The 16,168-nt window shown below is 41.5% G+C and overlaps 1 protein-coding gene across 2 annotated transcripts in view; it reads left to right on the forward strand.

Moving 5' to 3' along the window:
* The window catches only part of plxnb1a (plexin b1a), a 70,145-nt gene that overhangs the window by 41,178 nt on the left and 12,799 nt on the right, over nucleotides 1-16,168 (forward strand). Inside the window, exons 7-26 of one of the 2 annotated variants that reach the window (XM_085145407.1) lie at nucleotides 1,490-1,590; nucleotides 1,723-1,855; nucleotides 2,027-2,183; nucleotides 2,442-2,550; nucleotides 3,079-3,187; nucleotides 3,553-4,260; nucleotides 5,612-5,710; nucleotides 5,889-6,011; nucleotides 6,368-6,461; nucleotides 6,598-6,767; nucleotides 8,616-8,767; nucleotides 8,852-8,957; nucleotides 11,915-12,051; nucleotides 12,134-12,307; nucleotides 12,971-13,205; nucleotides 13,313-13,555; nucleotides 15,145-15,321; nucleotides 15,443-15,591; nucleotides 15,692-15,792; nucleotides 15,869-16,086. In XM_085145407.1, coding sequence (XP_085001533.1) covers nucleotides 1,490-1,590; nucleotides 1,723-1,855; nucleotides 2,027-2,183; nucleotides 2,442-2,550; nucleotides 3,079-3,187; nucleotides 3,553-4,260; nucleotides 5,612-5,710; nucleotides 5,889-6,011; nucleotides 6,368-6,461; nucleotides 6,598-6,767; nucleotides 8,616-8,767; nucleotides 8,852-8,957; nucleotides 11,915-12,051; nucleotides 12,134-12,307; nucleotides 12,971-13,205; nucleotides 13,313-13,555; nucleotides 15,145-15,321; nucleotides 15,443-15,591; nucleotides 15,692-15,792; nucleotides 15,869-16,086 — 3,495 coding nt within the window. The remainder of the gene's footprint in view (nucleotides 1-1,489; nucleotides 1,591-1,722; nucleotides 1,856-2,026; nucleotides 2,184-2,441; nucleotides 2,551-3,078; nucleotides 3,188-3,552; nucleotides 4,261-5,611; nucleotides 5,711-5,888; nucleotides 6,012-6,367; nucleotides 6,462-6,597; nucleotides 6,768-8,615; nucleotides 8,768-8,851; nucleotides 8,958-11,914; nucleotides 12,052-12,133; nucleotides 12,308-12,970; nucleotides 13,206-13,312; nucleotides 13,556-15,144; nucleotides 15,322-15,442; nucleotides 15,592-15,691; nucleotides 15,793-15,868; nucleotides 16,087-16,168) is intronic. The other variant, XM_085145408.1, reaches the window with a different exon arrangement.

Consider the following 16,168-nt stretch of genomic DNA (forward strand, 5'->3'; position numbering starts at 1 on the left):
TAGCTATAGATGCTGATAAATGGACTTGGGGAAATTGCAAGTCTATACACAAAATTGATTGTGTCAGTCTGACACCACGGAGCACCTGGATGTAGCGCAGAAGAAGTTACATTTACTTTGCAAGCTCCTTTGACTACAATGACCTGGATGACTGAGAACCTTCACAGACTTACATTTAGCATACACATCAGAGGCAGGTCCAGTTTCCTCATATACATCGCATTTGTCACGAGACTGCTGGTATATTTGCATGCGAAAAGTGAAGTTCAGTTTATGGTAGTTATAAAAAAAATTATGTGGTTAACCAATGCCAACAATAAAAGGGATAAAAGACAATATGTAAATAGGAGAGTTCCTACTTTCTAAAGTTTCTGTTTCATAGTAATGTGTGACAAAGATAGCATTAGCATTCCTAAATCCAAGCTTCTTTTTCTGCATTAAGTTAAAAAAGTACATAAATAAAAACACACAGGACAGCATCAGCCTTGCGTCAATAAATAGTATTACTTTTTGTTATATTTCCTATCTTTAGTGCCTGAATTTCTAGTTAGATTAAGTTTAGCTGTATTATTGTAGGGTCATTAACTTACAATATAAAGTGCCTTGAGGCAGCTGTTGTTGTGATTTGTTGCTATATAAATAATAAATGGATTGAACTGAATTAAATGTCCAGTAGATGTTTGTAGGCGAGAAGCCAGTGTAAATATTTGTTAGCTAGTCAGCCGAGCTAGCTACTGACTCATATTGGTCTGGCTTGAAGAAACGGGACATACAAAGGGCCATAACACTGTTATTATAGTTACTGAGACAAACATAGTTAAATGTGAAGCTAAGATTAGAGAGCTAGAGATTAAATATCTCGCTTCGTACGTGTCGGTAAGTATCACAGATTTATTTTGTAATGAGCAACTTAGCCATCTTTAGTAGTCTGATGTGAATAAAAAGGAAATATAAACACAATAAAACTGTCATTGCAAGCTGAAACAAATATTGAGTATAACATTCAAACTAGCTAGCTAAAGATTACATGTATAGCTAACTAAATATTTAAGAAATGTTTTTATGTCATTTTGCCATAATTTGTCTTTATTTCCATTTTCACTAAAGCAATTATCACATTAAAAACCAAAGACAACCTCTTCAGTATTTGCCACAGTAATGCAATAAACCAATTATCAAGTCCAAGTTATTACATTGTGGTTGCCAGTTTGTTGAGTTCCCAGGGACTCTGATGCAAGTCTTTGTAAAGCCTTATGCCTATAAAAAGCATTCACATTTTACCACAAGATTATTGACTTACTCTATTATTACTATTATCCGTGTTCACATATAAACAATTTTTGCTTTATTTGAAGCTGAAGATTTTATATAAAAAAAGATTGGTTCACTTTAAAGACTTCATAGGATTCATAGGACATTAATGCCATTGTTATCTACTTTAATCACCTCACTAGTTTAGCCTTACTTCCTCTTTCTCTCTTCATTTCAGGTAGAGAAACGTCCAGTGGCAGAATGTGGGGATCACTTAGACTGTCAGTCCTGTCTGTCTGCCAGAGACCCCTATTGTGGCTGGTGTGTCCTGGAGGGGCGGTAAGAAATGTATTATTATTATTATGATCTTAATTTTCCTTTAAGATACAGGGAGATGTAAATGCATCTTTACTGTGGCCATGATTCTCTTTTCTGATCTTATCCGATTTTCTTACATGTAACATTATTCAGCTGTGGTCAGCGGTGGGAGTGCCAGCGAGGATCTGAGCAGGGTCACTGGTTGTGGAGTTTCAACCAGACACAGCAGTGTCTCAGCATCCAGCACCTCAGCCTCTACAATATCAGCCGTGGAGAGGAAACTGATGTAATAAAGGGGCAAGGGGCAGCAGATCGAAGCACAAGATTACTTTGTTGTTTCCAGTTCTTGAATTAAACCCTCAGTGGGTAGAGTTAAAAAGTAACCATTTACTTTAGTGAAATGCCCTCTTTGTCTCTTTTCCTCCTTTCTTTCTTCATACTGTCCTTTCCTATGTAGATTACAGTGTCAGTAGAAGGCCTACCCAGTCTAAAACAAGGCGAGGCCTACTCTTGCTTCTTCCAGTATACAGAAACACCGGCCTTGCGCACTACTGCTGGTGTGATATGTTCCACCCCTGATGCCAGCAGTCTGCCCCCCATTAGCCATGGAGATGGTGGGTGTTGCATCCACTCATGTAACTCATGTAAATAGTGGCTGGAGTGTTTTTGGACTGATTCACAACTTGCATGTATTTGTTTCTAAGTGGCAATGTGAAAGCTACTTCCTTCTAAAGTGCAAACAATAGCTAGTGTCAGATGACAAAGATACATGACATATATTTCAAAGAATTTGTATGTAGTTACTCCGTGCACATTTTTGATTTATTGATCAATCAACTTGAAGCTAACGTGTCCTGGCTTACTTGTTGCAGAGTTTGTAATGGTTACCTTATCGCTGCGCTTCATAAATGTCACGGTAGCAGAGACAGAATTCACCTTCTACAACTGCAGCTTGGTGCAGCAGCTGTCTGGACGCAGGCCGTGAGTACCTCTCTAACCACGACACATGCGTACACACACTCACATTATTAAATCTAATTTTGCGAAATGCATTAGATGCTAGTAAGGTGTTTCCAGCTTGTTACTGCAGTAAGAATGCCTGTTTGCACATTAGGTGTCTGAGTCTCAATTGTTAGCACTTTGGCTTAATTAACCCTTTTGTGAATACAGACATGGACAACTGGACACACCATGGCTAAGTAGCTATTCCTGATATACTTCTTTGAAGTCCACCACCTGGGCCACTTGTTTAGTTGGTGCATTGTAACAGAAATTTTTCAGTGAAGTCTGCACGGTCACAGAAATAGCCCTAACCTGATATTTCCATAGGAATTGCTTGGAAAAATTCATAATAATTTTTATATGTTTCAGTTACAATGATTATTTTCTTTGTTTGTATAGTAAGTGTAATGTAGCGTTGGGTTGTCTGAAAGAGTCTGGTTGTTGTCATAACAGCCTTTTCAGAGATTGCGATCATGTTTTTTTTAACATTGCTGTGTTCTCTCCCAGATGCCAAGGGTGTATCAGCAGTCGTTGGGGGTGTAACTGGTGTATCCACCAGCATGTCTGCACACATAAACATGTCTGCACAGAAGGAGTGACTATCTACAACCAAAATGTGAGTCTGCACGACACAGAGAGGACTTTTAACTGTTCTGTGTATATAGATTCTATAAGGGGAAACGGATAGCCTAAGAGTGTTGTTTGTTTTATGAGCATTTATCATACTGCTTTTCGCACCACACATACCAATTTTTGCATGCATTTTCTGTTGTTTGTTGTAGTTCTGTTTATTTTTTTATTTACTGTCCCTGTTCTATTTTTTGTTTTACCATGAATGTTTTTATGTTACTCATAAGTTGCTCCTTAATGTTTTTTTGCTTTCACCTTCTGTTTTATCCTAATTTGTCTTCCCCATGCTTCTTTTCCCTTCTCCTCCCCCTCCACCCTTTGCTTATTCACTTGTGTTTCCTCATCGTCAAGTTCAAACCTCCAACCCCCACCACACCAACACCCAGCAGAAAACTGACCCCTCCACCTCCTACTGTCCCGACTGCTACAACAACAACTACTGCAACAACACAGCCACCACCCACAGAGACATCTGCTCCCACCACTACAGCTGTCCCCACCACTACAATCAAAGTAATGCCACCAACAACCCCCAATGCTGACTCCATCACACCTATTGGCCTCCCTACAACTTCTCCCTCTGTCAGGACCTCCACCCGGGTCCCTACGGAGCACACTGAGGTCACCACCATAGGCTTCTCCGATGTGGGAAGAACAACAAAGGGTACTGATGAACCTACCAGAGATTTTTCAAAGGATCAGCTCACTGATAGCTTAAATATCACACAAAGACACACAGTCACTACATTACCCAGCAGCACTAGTCACCACACAGACTCTCATTCTTTTGAACCATCTGGTGGATCTTCCTCTGAAATGAGCATGAGTGCTTCCAGCGAAGTAACCCTTTTATCAGACCCGAGAGATTCCAAAACTCAAGAGAATGACTCACCACTGTGGCTGAACAGGACGACGAACCCAGAGAGTGAGGTGGTCTCAACAAGTTCATCTGTCATTCCGACATTTGTATTGACACAATCACCTGAAACAGATATTGACCTCAGCTTTGATTCTGGAGAGAACTCCCAATCTGATTCTACAATTGACTCTTATTTTCTGGTGAGTGCCAAAGCCAGAAAAAGAACTACTGTCACAAGTCACCAAGAGGAACCACTTAAATCAATATACATTTAGGGGAATGGGCTTATTTGTCTCCTGTTGACGGGTGAAGAAAAAATCAGTGCCATGCACTGTGAAGCGACACGTATCTGGCAGTTTGCTTAGCTGAAAAGACAGCTTAAGTTGCTCGTAGTCACTGATTTCTGTCTATTAAAGCCTCAATATTAGCATTTTTACTACCACCAGGAGATTTTGAGGAAAGAGCTGTCAGCCAACTGTAGCTAGCTTGGTTAGAAAGGTGTGTGTGTGTGTGTGTGTGTGTGTGTGCGTGCATGTGCGTGTGTGTGTGTAAATAAATAAATGCAAAAAACAAAAAACTCAAATTGCATCTACCAAAAATACCCTTTAATAAGGCTAGGTAAGCAAATAGTTCTTATATAGTGCTTTTCTACTCTATCTTGAGCACTCAAAGCGCTTTACACAACTTGTGCGTTCACCCATTCGCACAAGCACTTTTTTCTAAGTTCTTCCTAACAGACTAGGATCGAACTACCAACCTTCCAGTTAGTAGGTGACCTGCTCTACCGCCTGAGCTACAGCCACCCCAAGTTTAAGTTTAAAGCTTTACTCTAGATGGTTTGCAAAAGGTGCCAAACCAGCAATGACTGACATTACTGGAATTGTTTTGAGGTTCAGTGGATTGTCTATCATCATATCATAGCTGTTAACATGTTGAGCACTAGCATGATATTACAGTGCTACAAGCTAAGCGTCCGTCCCTGTGCTTTGCTCATACATCTTATGTTGCATTGTGGGACATGTCTTTGTGTTGGTCATCGTCTTTTAGTTTCTCTTAGTTTTATATTTTGTTTGCATTTTTTCAAGGACAGCAACGTTTTTTATGGGATTTACTTTTCTTTGACAGCTTGTATTTCAAAGATGAACAGAAGAATTCTTATACATAATATACATCATTATCTATAGTAAGGGCACCATCTTATTTTGTAAATGGACAGTTTAGTGGGGTTGTTCTTAGTTTGGTGGATGGAAGTAGAATGTGGCTTATCCCAAACTACCTTTTGCCCATTGTCTATATCAGATTTGTCCAAATCAGAGTAAAAAATATGAACTTTTAAAAAACAAACAAACAAACAAACAAAGATGTCCAGAGCTGGAGGATTAATTAGGATTTTATTAACCCTGAAGATTTTAGTTCTTATAGATGTTCAGTGAAAGAAAAAAGAAATGAGCAGGTGCCTGCGTAATATTAAACGTTGAGGGCAGGATGCACATGCACGTCTATAAATGGCTGTATTGTCTGTATGTGTAAATGATTTTACCGTGTCCTCAGGAATGCCCGTGTGTGGAGAAAGTTCAGGATTCTCCTCTTCTCCCTGTCAATGTTGAGCGGAAGATCACTCTGGTGGGACAATACCTAAACCTGTTTCAGGTTTGTCTCATCCTTAAATCTCAACATATATTCTCTGTTACATATTTTAAAATTGAGATTTGTTTCACGTTGTCAGTCAAAAACACTTTTAGAAAGTCTTTTGTGTTGATACCAGGACAGATAAGTTAATAATGTGTTTATTTTGGAATGTATTTGTGGGTCCACTCTGTACATTCAGGATGAAGATTTAAACTACGAGTGTGTACTGGACATTGAGAATAAGTCAGTGGTAGTGGATGCCTCAGTGCAGCCGGATACTGCAAAGCCATCAGTCTTCTTTATCACCTGCCAACCGCATCAGGTCAGATTACTGCAAGTCTGAAATACTGATAACTACTCTGATTGTCTGTCTCAGTGTAACTGAGTAAATGTCCTGTGTGTGTTTGTACACCAGTTTCAATAAAAAGCTGCCTTTAAATGATGATTTAGAAATACTTATTTATTAATGATAACTTGTTCAGCACAGCCAACATTACAACTAGTCCTATGTTACACCAATAAACGTGGGACATGTGCTGAACGAAGCCTGTTTTTGCACCAGTGAGCTTCATTAGCTCTCAACCAGATAACTGGACGTACGCTGTAACAGCTGTACACATGGTTTGCATCACACGAGCCTGTACACATTATTCTTTTTGACTGCTCGTCTTGTTTCAGTATGTGTACTCAGTCTCGCTGGAGGAATACCCAACCACAATCAATGTGAGGAGAAAAAACAACTTCCTCATTGACAGCGCTGAGGATCTGTATGGTGGGTTTGCATAGCTGTGCATAGTTGCAGTATAGACAACTGTTGTTTAGAATACAATAGTTTTGTGTATAGTGCATTCATTTCATATTTACTACTATAGTGCTCTCTGTTTACTTTATACCCTCTCTTGCTTCAGTGACTCTGTTCAATTGTTCGGTGGGGCGGTCAGACTGCAGCCGGTGTCGCACAGCTGACCCCAAGTATGGCTGCGTTTGGTGTGGTGGGGCCAGCAGTTCTCACTGTGTGTACCAAGACTCCTGCACCGATGAGATCAAGCACACCTGCCCAGCACCAGTCATCCACTTTGTAAGATATTTCTACCTTCTTTCCAACACTTTACTCACTTTCATTAAGTAGGGCTGAAAGGAAAAACAAAAAGTCTTTCGTCACACATGGGGCTTTGTTAACTCTCATTTAACATAAAACTAACATAACTGACAATGTAAATTCATTGTTTTCTACTTGTCTGAAGCTGGATTGTGATGGCAGCAGGCTAACCAGGCTTCCAGCCACACTCGACAGTTCTTCCTGGGGGATCTTAGAATGAACTGTTCTATGGACACAGTTCTAGAGTTGGATGTCTCGAGACCACTTTTACGTGGTCTTGTCTTGGTCTCGACGGACTATGGTCTTGGTCTTGTCTTTGTCTCGCTGTCTCGGTCTTGCTTTCTCAGATCGACATAGTGTTCGGAGATTTGGAGTCAACCATCGGCAGAGCGCGCGGGGGGGGGGGGGGGGGGGGGCTTACTGGGCTTTTGGAGTGTAATTTGTTTCATAGTTGGATACCTTACTGACAACTGTATAAAACAAAAACCACACACAATATTCAAAGCAAATAGCGCACAGTCATAAATTCCCCCTAATTTTGTATGATCCGAGTTCAGGCACTAGGCGACTGAGCACAGCACTTGCGCATGCATGTGAGCGAGGGGGGAGAAGCTGCTGCCTGCGAGTTTGCTGCAGACAGAGGAGAGCTTAAGTTTGACCAGGTACCAAAGCAAATCATTCGTACTTTACAAATAATGTAAATATGACGGTGTATCACAAAAGAGTAACCACTGAATAAGCACTTAACAGCTTAGAAAAAGTGATTGGATGAATGAATTAGTTATATAAAGCGCTTTGAGTGCTCAGGTAGAGTAGAAAAGCACTGTAGAAGAACCAGACCATTGGCATTGGCATGCAAACCAGATGCTGAAACCACCCAAACTGGCTGCTTTCGATATGCAGGAGCAATGGCTCTACTCCAACTCCTCACCCTACCTCTGAGGCTTAGCCCATTTGATCTCATTGTATCTGCTTGTATTCATGACCACACTCTTTCAGTCATTACCTATATTTCATGACCATGAAATACGACTTATATATGGACCTCCACCTGATGTGGAAGGTGCATAATCTAAGTTATATTTTCAAGCATGCAAAGCCCCATGGACACAGGCCTGATCAGCAGGCACTTGCCTTCAAGTTCCCCTTCCTAAGCTGGGTTCCAGGACAGGTTCCCATTTTCTTGCTTCCGGGCAAGGTGGTTGAGCTGCAAATCTTCCTCTTCATTTGTGTTTTCCGAATCGCTCGTTTTGCCAGTGGGAGACCATACCAGTGGCTAATGCCCCAGAAACAATGGCTCCCAGGATCACACGGAAATGCAAACCTCTCCACTACTGAAAGATTGTGATTTGCTGAGGGGGAATAATAACATGTGTCTCATATGTTTAGATTTTTTATCATAAAATCAAAGTTGAAATCAGATTTAAGGTGAGCACACAGATAATGTCCACCTTCAGCAGATGCCTAGAGAAACAAATTTACTCTGTCATAATCTTATCATTTTATGCCATTAAAGGCAAATATCTACGTTCCTCACAGTATGTTGAGAGGTGCTTGCTCACAACACCTGTGCATTAAAGCAGACTCCAAACCCTCATCATTTCATTTCTTCCATTTACATTCAAAATAATATACAAGATAACATTAAATGTAACAAGTAAATGATAGTGACTCCAGCTGAGGAACCAGTACATATGGGTCAATCATATTGAACCATGAGTACATCCTTATGTCCCCGCTGGTCCCTCATTTCTATCCTCCTATCTTGGCCACTGAGACATATCAGTTTTGATCATGCACAATATTCACTTTGCTCTTGTGTTTCAGCTGGACCCAGTATCCGGTCCCGTCGAGGGAGGGACAGTGGTGACCATTTCAGGCTCCAACCTTGGTCAGAGAGCCGAAGACATCCAGGGCTCAGTCACAGTGGCAGGTGTTCCTTGCAATGTGATCCACAGCAGATATGAAGTCTCCTCAAGGCAAGTCAGGGGCACACCTGTGTGTACACAGTTATTTTATATACTATACTCCCTTTGTGACAGTTCTGTGACTCTGTTGTGTAGGATAGTATGTGAAACTACAAGCAGTGGAGGGGAGAAGAGTGAACAGGCCTCAGTCAAAGTGATGGGAGGAGGAATCGGGCTGTCAGCTCAGTGTTTCCACTTCCAGGTAAATTAAGCAGCCATCAGTGTGTTTACATTAAACTGTAAAATGATTGAAGTATGTGTGTGTACAAATCTGTTTTTTCTGTCTTCCTTCTTTCACCCCAACCGGACGTGGCAGGTTTCTTCCTTTTGAAAGGGAGTTTTTCCTTCCCGCTGTGCTTGCTCATAGGGGGGTCATATCATAGTTGTTTTTTTTCTCTGTATGTATTATTGTAGGTTCTACCTTACAACATAAAGCACCTTGAGGCGACTGTTGGTGTGATTTGGTGCTGTATAAATAACATTTACCGTAAATCCCAGACTACAGAGCGCACCTGATTAAAAGCCGCATGCTCTAATTTTAGAAAGAAAATCAATTTTGTACTTGAACAGGCCGCACCGGATTTTAAGCCGTATGCGTTTCACTTGTTATATGAGATAGACACAGAAACATCACACGTGAGGATTTTTAACGTTTAATTTAATCCGTAAGGTAACATAAACGTTATGGTAACATACAAAAATACATACTGCAAATGCTTTTTTTCCCTCGAACAGCGCCTGTTACACAGCTACCTTTAAGTATACGTACGTATCAGTAACACACAAATTACGTTGCTTAGGGTTTTTTTACGGAACAGTGCACAAACAACATTACAACGTGTCTTAACAACCGGTAAATATATATACCGTATATATACTACTTATATTTTTCTTTTATATATTCAATTTTATTGGTCTACTGTTACCAGGCAAAATGTTTTTGGCTGCATGAAAAAAAATATGCATTAGCCGCACGTCAGTATAAGCCGCAATGTTCACAGTGTGGGAAAAAAGTAGCGGCTTATGACCCGAAAACTACGGTAATTGAAAAAAGGAGAACAAAGCAAAACAAAATATAATAATACATTAGGTTGTGTGTATGCACACATGTTCAAGAAACAGCAATGCTAAAGAAAGATTTTAGGAGAAAGGCCTTGCAAGATATGTGTCGAGAATAACAAAGGATGAGGTTCACAATTAAGAGGCTGAGGTTGGCTCAGTCAGCAGCCTGTTTGTTCTGTATTTAATGAATTGAACATTTTTTTCTGTTATCATTTATCTTGATTTGTGTCCATTTCAGTTATTTAGACTTACTTGTACGGTGTTGAGTCAACCCCAAACTGTTCAGAAAGAAGCCTGTTCACTCTTCAGAGGGCTCCAAATTCATATTACCCAGCTACAATGAATGGGTCAAAAAGAAAGAAATAATGCACTAAAAATGTAAATAAAATGAAACATTTCAAAAGTTTAAACTTCAAATGGGAACGTAACAAAGTAACAAACGTAACAAACATAACAAAGGACCTAAAGATCCAAAGTAAAAGGAGTTGTTTCCTGAGAACCACTGTTGGGTTTATAGTGGCTCAAGCACTGTATCAGTCAGCAGGTACACCTTCCTGACATATTGTACTTATGTGTCTACATATTCTCATGATGTCAATGTATATGAGCAACAGTGTGAAGCCCTTATAGATAGCTCAGGCAGGCACCTCCAGCTGCACTTCCTCACACACTTGCAGTCTGTTTTTATTTATCTACAGATTTTCTCTCTGACATGCCTGCAGTACCTGCTCTTTCAACCCCTCCATCGCATCCACCTCAGCCTCAGTGGAAGGGGGAATATTTATGCATCGCTCACTAATGTCTTTCTTTTGCACGGTCCTCTGATTGGCTCAGAAGCTAGACACCTAAATTCTGTTCTGTTCTATTTTAACATCTTGAGATCAAAAATCTTTTTCCCGTGCGTGTCCTAGGCCAACATAGGCACCATTAATCTGTCAGTTAAATGTGAGCTTTCTGGCTGAACTGTTATAATCAAAATGAAGTTTACAGCAGTAACAGTTCTATTCATAGCAGTAAAGCTGTAACTACATACTGATGTAATGATGTAACGGTATAGCAGTTCAGCAATGTTCTTAAATTCAAACAAGTTGGGTTACTCAGGCGTTACACACGGTGAAATGCTAAGCAGACTTGTTCATTTTCTGTCTCTCTTATCACACACACACGGACCCACACACGCACAGATACACGCTCTCATGCACACACACACGGCCTGCATATGTGAGAATCAGATAAGACATTGCTTTTCTTTGTTGTGAAATCTAGCTGCCAAGATCACTTATGAGGAAAACTGGGTTATATTCATACGTGATGTTAAATGTTTATGTGTCCATAAACACCCTTCTTATCTGCAGAAACTGCTGCAGCACAGTGCAGCAATTTACAAGAAATTAAACAAGCATTTAAAAAAACCAAACAAAACCAGGCCATCTCAGGGGCATTTTCATACCCAGATCACAGGCAGCAGTTATTTAGTTTGAACTCTGCTGTGATTCCCCCTGAGTTTGCTCCAGTTGCACATGCAAGAACACGCTAATCGCCCTGGGGTGTGGACCAAAGCAGACGGACCCAGACCTGACCGAGATGGGCGGGAGCAGGGGGGTCCCCTGGTATTTTTCAAAACGCCTCCTTTGGAGAAATTGATGAGGCTGCGATGTGTCAGCACTCGAGTGCGGCATTAGGAAGAGTCGTCCACAACTGCTGCTGTTTGTGAGAGAAGAAAGAAGCTTTCTCACAACAGAAATCTGGCCAATTACGGAAACCTCAGCTCCCACATGGATTTTCTTAATAAGACCTCAAAGTGTGTTTGAAATGCAAGAAAGGCACTGCAATACAATACAGTAGGAGCGCATCTGCTTATTTACATAGCAGAAGAAGGACTGAAGCTCTGATGGTAGACTTAATTAAGTCTACCATCTTTGCAAATGACAAGCAAATGAATTGCTACCCTCAACGGCCATCAGGCACACTACCAGTGTTTCCCAGAATGCCCTGGCCTTTCTTTTTATCTTCCCTATAAATCTTCATCTCAGTATTGAGTTATCAATTACACTTTTATTCTTTACGTCTCATGCTTGATCTCTCTTCTCTCTCCAGAATCCCGTGCTAAGCAGCATCTTCCCCCACAGAGGGCCCAAAGCAGGCGGCTCCTCTCTCACCATCACAGGCCAAGCCCTGAGGACAGGACACCTGAACGAAGTCAGCGTCTTAATTGGAGGAATACCGTGTGATGTGTAAGCACTTCCAGAATAAATCCTGTTCATGCTGCAGGATTTGATTTGTGGGTTAAAATCTAAAAGACGATCCTCTTCTCAGGCGCGACATCCAGAAGGATCACATCAGCTGTCTGACCCGAGGCAGCAACAGGACTGGAGAACACGGCATCACTGTGCGGTTTGGTGGTGCAGAGCGCCACCTGAAGGGCTCGGTGTATCATTACACCCCCAACCCAAACATCACCAAGGCTGCTCCGTCCAAAAGCTTTCTCAGGTGCTTTAGTGGAATATAACTGTGTACATCTAGTCCAGTAATGAAGTCAAGTGAAATGCTTTTAATATTATAAAATCCATTTTTATTAAATCACCAATAAAATGGATCATCACCCATATTATCTATTTGATGAGCTTAAAAACTTTAGTTTCAGAGTCTAAAGAGAAACACAAGTTTTTCCATATTGAAACAAACCTATAGAAAGCTATAGAAAAGGAACACACACAGTTAATAAAACAAATCCCCATCCAAGATTAATACAGTCACCTCACAGCAATCTGCTGGCCGGCCGGGGCCTTTCTGTGTGGAGTTTCTGTGCTCCCTTTGCCTACATGGGCTCTCCTCCCACATCTTAGGGATTTTGGTTATTCTAAACTGGCTTTAGGTGAATATGATTGTGAGTAGAGGACTGTAACTCTGTGTTAACCCTGTAATGGATGGTCAGTGTGGCCGGGGTGTGCTCTGTCTCTCTCTCACCCAATGACAGCTGGAGTAGGCTCACCCCAGGCTGGGTTAGCCCCCCAAATTACACTTGTATCAGTGCATGTGTAAGGTATTAAGCAATTTGGTATTAAATATTGCAGTATTGTAAAAGTGACGACAGACATTAAATTAACACAAATCCACTGAACTTATTTTCTTTCGTACTGCTTTCTCCCACAGTGGAGGCAGAATCATCACAGTTTCTGGTCAGAACCTGGATGTGGTCCAGGAGCCAAAAATGAGGGTTACCCTCAGTCCTCGTGACACTCTCCCTCCCAGGAGGCGGAGAAGTGTGGGTAAGAAGAAAGAAGGAAGCCTGAACCGAGGACAAGATCACCAGGGTCCGCTGAAGAGATGGAGGAGGATTGTTCCAGAGGCGGACTGCCCTGAGGGGACGCTCTGCCGTGTCAAACAGGTGTCTTCATGGGATTGTACAGAAAAGATTATTTACTGCACTGATTTTGTTTAAAATATGCATCCAAGAATTATCTTCTTTTTCACTTCCCCCGTGCTCTCTTCCAGTACGAGTCTCGCTGCACGGTGAACAGCTCCTCCCTCATCTTGTGCCCGACCCCGGCCGTGGGCCCAGAGGCCATTAATGCAAGGGTCAAAGTTCACTTCCTGTTGGACAGCCTTCATTTTGACTTCAACACCGTGGGTAAGGAAGCCTTTAGGTATGAGCTCAACCCCACGCTCTACAAGCTGAACCGGAATGATCCCAGCAAGCCGTACCATCACAAACCCGGCAGCATCATCTCTGTCGAGGTGAGTTACGGAAACCTCGAGCTCGAAATAAACTGGCACCACTTTGTTTCTGCTCAAGACTGTGTTAAACAAACAATCTCACAGTGTTGTTGAAGTCAGTCTGAAAAAATAAAATAAAACGCTAACAATGAATAGAAAACACAACAACATGCCACTTTATGGAAGAAGTAGTTGTTGTGGTTAGATGGACAAAACTCTCTGGTGACAGGTCTTTCATTTCCTGTTTCTGTACTACTTTCAGCAGTGTGGTAAGTTTTAACAGTCAGTTTCTTTAGTAAGGTCCCTACCTGAGAGAAGCAACCTCTCTGCACTGCAGGCATGATAAGAGCTGTCTGAATTCTCCAAATATGGAAAGGAAATTGGATAAAACCCATATAAATCCCACATTTAATAATTGAACACTATCAAAATAGTCATAAAACGATCGTCGTGATTGACAAAGTAATGCAGATAATGTGTTTCCTATTTCATGTGGCCTGGAGTCGTTCTCAAGGCACACTCAGACCATACGCTGTATGCATACATTGCCTCCTTGTGGGCACAATATGCAACTACATCTTTAAATAACATAAAAGGCTTTAAGAAGTCTGCATAGGACCACCTCCTATCCTCAGTAAGGCTACGTTCACACTGCAGGTGTTAATGCTCAATTACGATTTTTTGGTCAAATCCGATTTTTTTGTCTGCTTGTTCACACTACAAATAAAATGTGACCAGCAAATGTGCTCTAGTGTGAACGCTCAAAGTGACCCGCATGCGCAAAAGAAGATGTCACACACAACGTGCTCTGTTTAGACCCAGAGCAAACAATATTGTTTGACTGATGGCCCTTAATATAAAGACTTTGGACTTTACGTTTCCCAATCTTTGCTTTAAGTTATTTTGTTATTTAGGTAATAATGCAGATAACCTAATAATTATCCTTATTGCTGTTTTAGAGGAGCGGTGCTTCAAAGGATAGTTGCAGATTTCTGTCAGAATCTGCAGGTTATACAGTACAAATAACATGTTCACGTTTCTCCAACGTTGTCTTCCCAACAGTTTCACTGACATCTACACTGGATGGCCAGGAAGCGTTCGCGATGTCTTCTCGGGCGCTTCTCTGGTGCTGATAATTAGCGTCTGTCTTGTGTCAGTGAGGTAAAAGACGGGTTTAATGCGACATGACCGTTCAAACAGCAGTCGCTTTCTAAAACATCGGATATGTATCGGATTCAGTACCACATACAAAAGTGACCCAGATCGGATTTGAAAATATCGGATTTGTGCCGTTCACACTGTCATACCATGATCGGATATGGGTCGCATCGGATTTGATGCGCTTTCGCTTGCAGTGTGAACGTAGCCTAAGTCTTTCCACTTACTGGTTCAGGTTTCAAAGAACATATTGAGAAATAAATCATATGAATGTCCTTCTATAAAATATAAATAATAATAACATTTTATTGAAAGTTGTAGCTGAGAGTGAAAGAAGAGTGAAATTACATTCTTTCCGCAGAGGCTGGGTTTCTTCTGACTAAACACATGAAATGCTGTTGTGTTTTGTCAGAGCTGCTTTAGAAAAGCCGTACTCTGTTTTTTTGATCAAGGGAGAACATCTAGATCAAGCCATGTTCAAGCGCGAGGTGGAGGCTTGGATAGGTGACGGCCTGTGTTCGGTGAAGACCCTGACACACAGCCACTTGTACTGCGAGCCACCGGCTCAGCAGCCCTCGGTGAAAGGTAGGAAGAAGCAGGATGGCGTGGACAGTCTGCCTGAGTTTACGGTGAGTACATGATACAAAGAACTGTGAATTTGAGTTCAGTGAACCCTCTCTAGTTCATATAGTGAGGACTTAGGATTTCTTGCTGTAGTGTTAAACTTGTTGTTTTTCACCTGCTTTTCAGGTGAAAATGGGAAATCTGAACTTTTCTCTGGGCAGAGTAGAGTACGACAGCCAGACACAGTCTACATTTCCTCAAGAGGCTCAGGTGGGAGTCGGTGTTGGAGCATCCATAGTGGCTCTCATTGTGCTCATCATAGTGCTCATATACAGGTAAACATGTTCAATTCACTGAGCATCAGTTTCTCATTTGATCAACATATTGGTTGGTTTTGGCTGTAATATTGCCTTTTCATCATGGCTTGTGGGTCAGGAGAAAGAGCAAACAGGCCATGAGGGACTATAAGAAAGTCCAGATCCAGCTGGAGAACCTGGAGACCAGTGTCAGAGACCGCTGTAAGAAAGAGTTCACAGGTAACTTCCTCTTTTTCTTCTAGACTTTTAGAGAATACGTCTCCTTAAAGTTAGACTAAACCATATTTTTTTTTAGACTTGATGACAGAGATGATGGACATGTCCAGTGATTTGGTGGGCTCTGGGATTCCCTTCCTGGATTACCGAACGTATGCTGAGCGTATTTTCTTCCCGGGGCACCAGGAGTCCCCACTGAGACGAGATCTGGATGTCCCAGAGAGTCGAAGGCAGACGGTTGAGCAAGGGCTGATTCAGTTGTCCAATCTGCTGAACAGTAAACTTTTTCTCACTAAGGTAAGCCTCCACAGCTGCTTTTTATTAAATCTGTGTTTATTTATTTATGCCGCCTACATTTGCCAAGCAAGCCCCTTTGCAA

The sequence above is a fragment of the Neolamprologus multifasciatus genome, chromosome 20, assembly GCF_963576455.1.
Source record: "Neolamprologus multifasciatus chromosome 20, fNeoMul1.2, whole genome shotgun sequence".
Classification (NCBI taxonomy): domain Eukaryota; kingdom Metazoa; phylum Chordata; class Actinopteri; order Cichliformes; family Cichlidae; genus Neolamprologus; species Neolamprologus multifasciatus.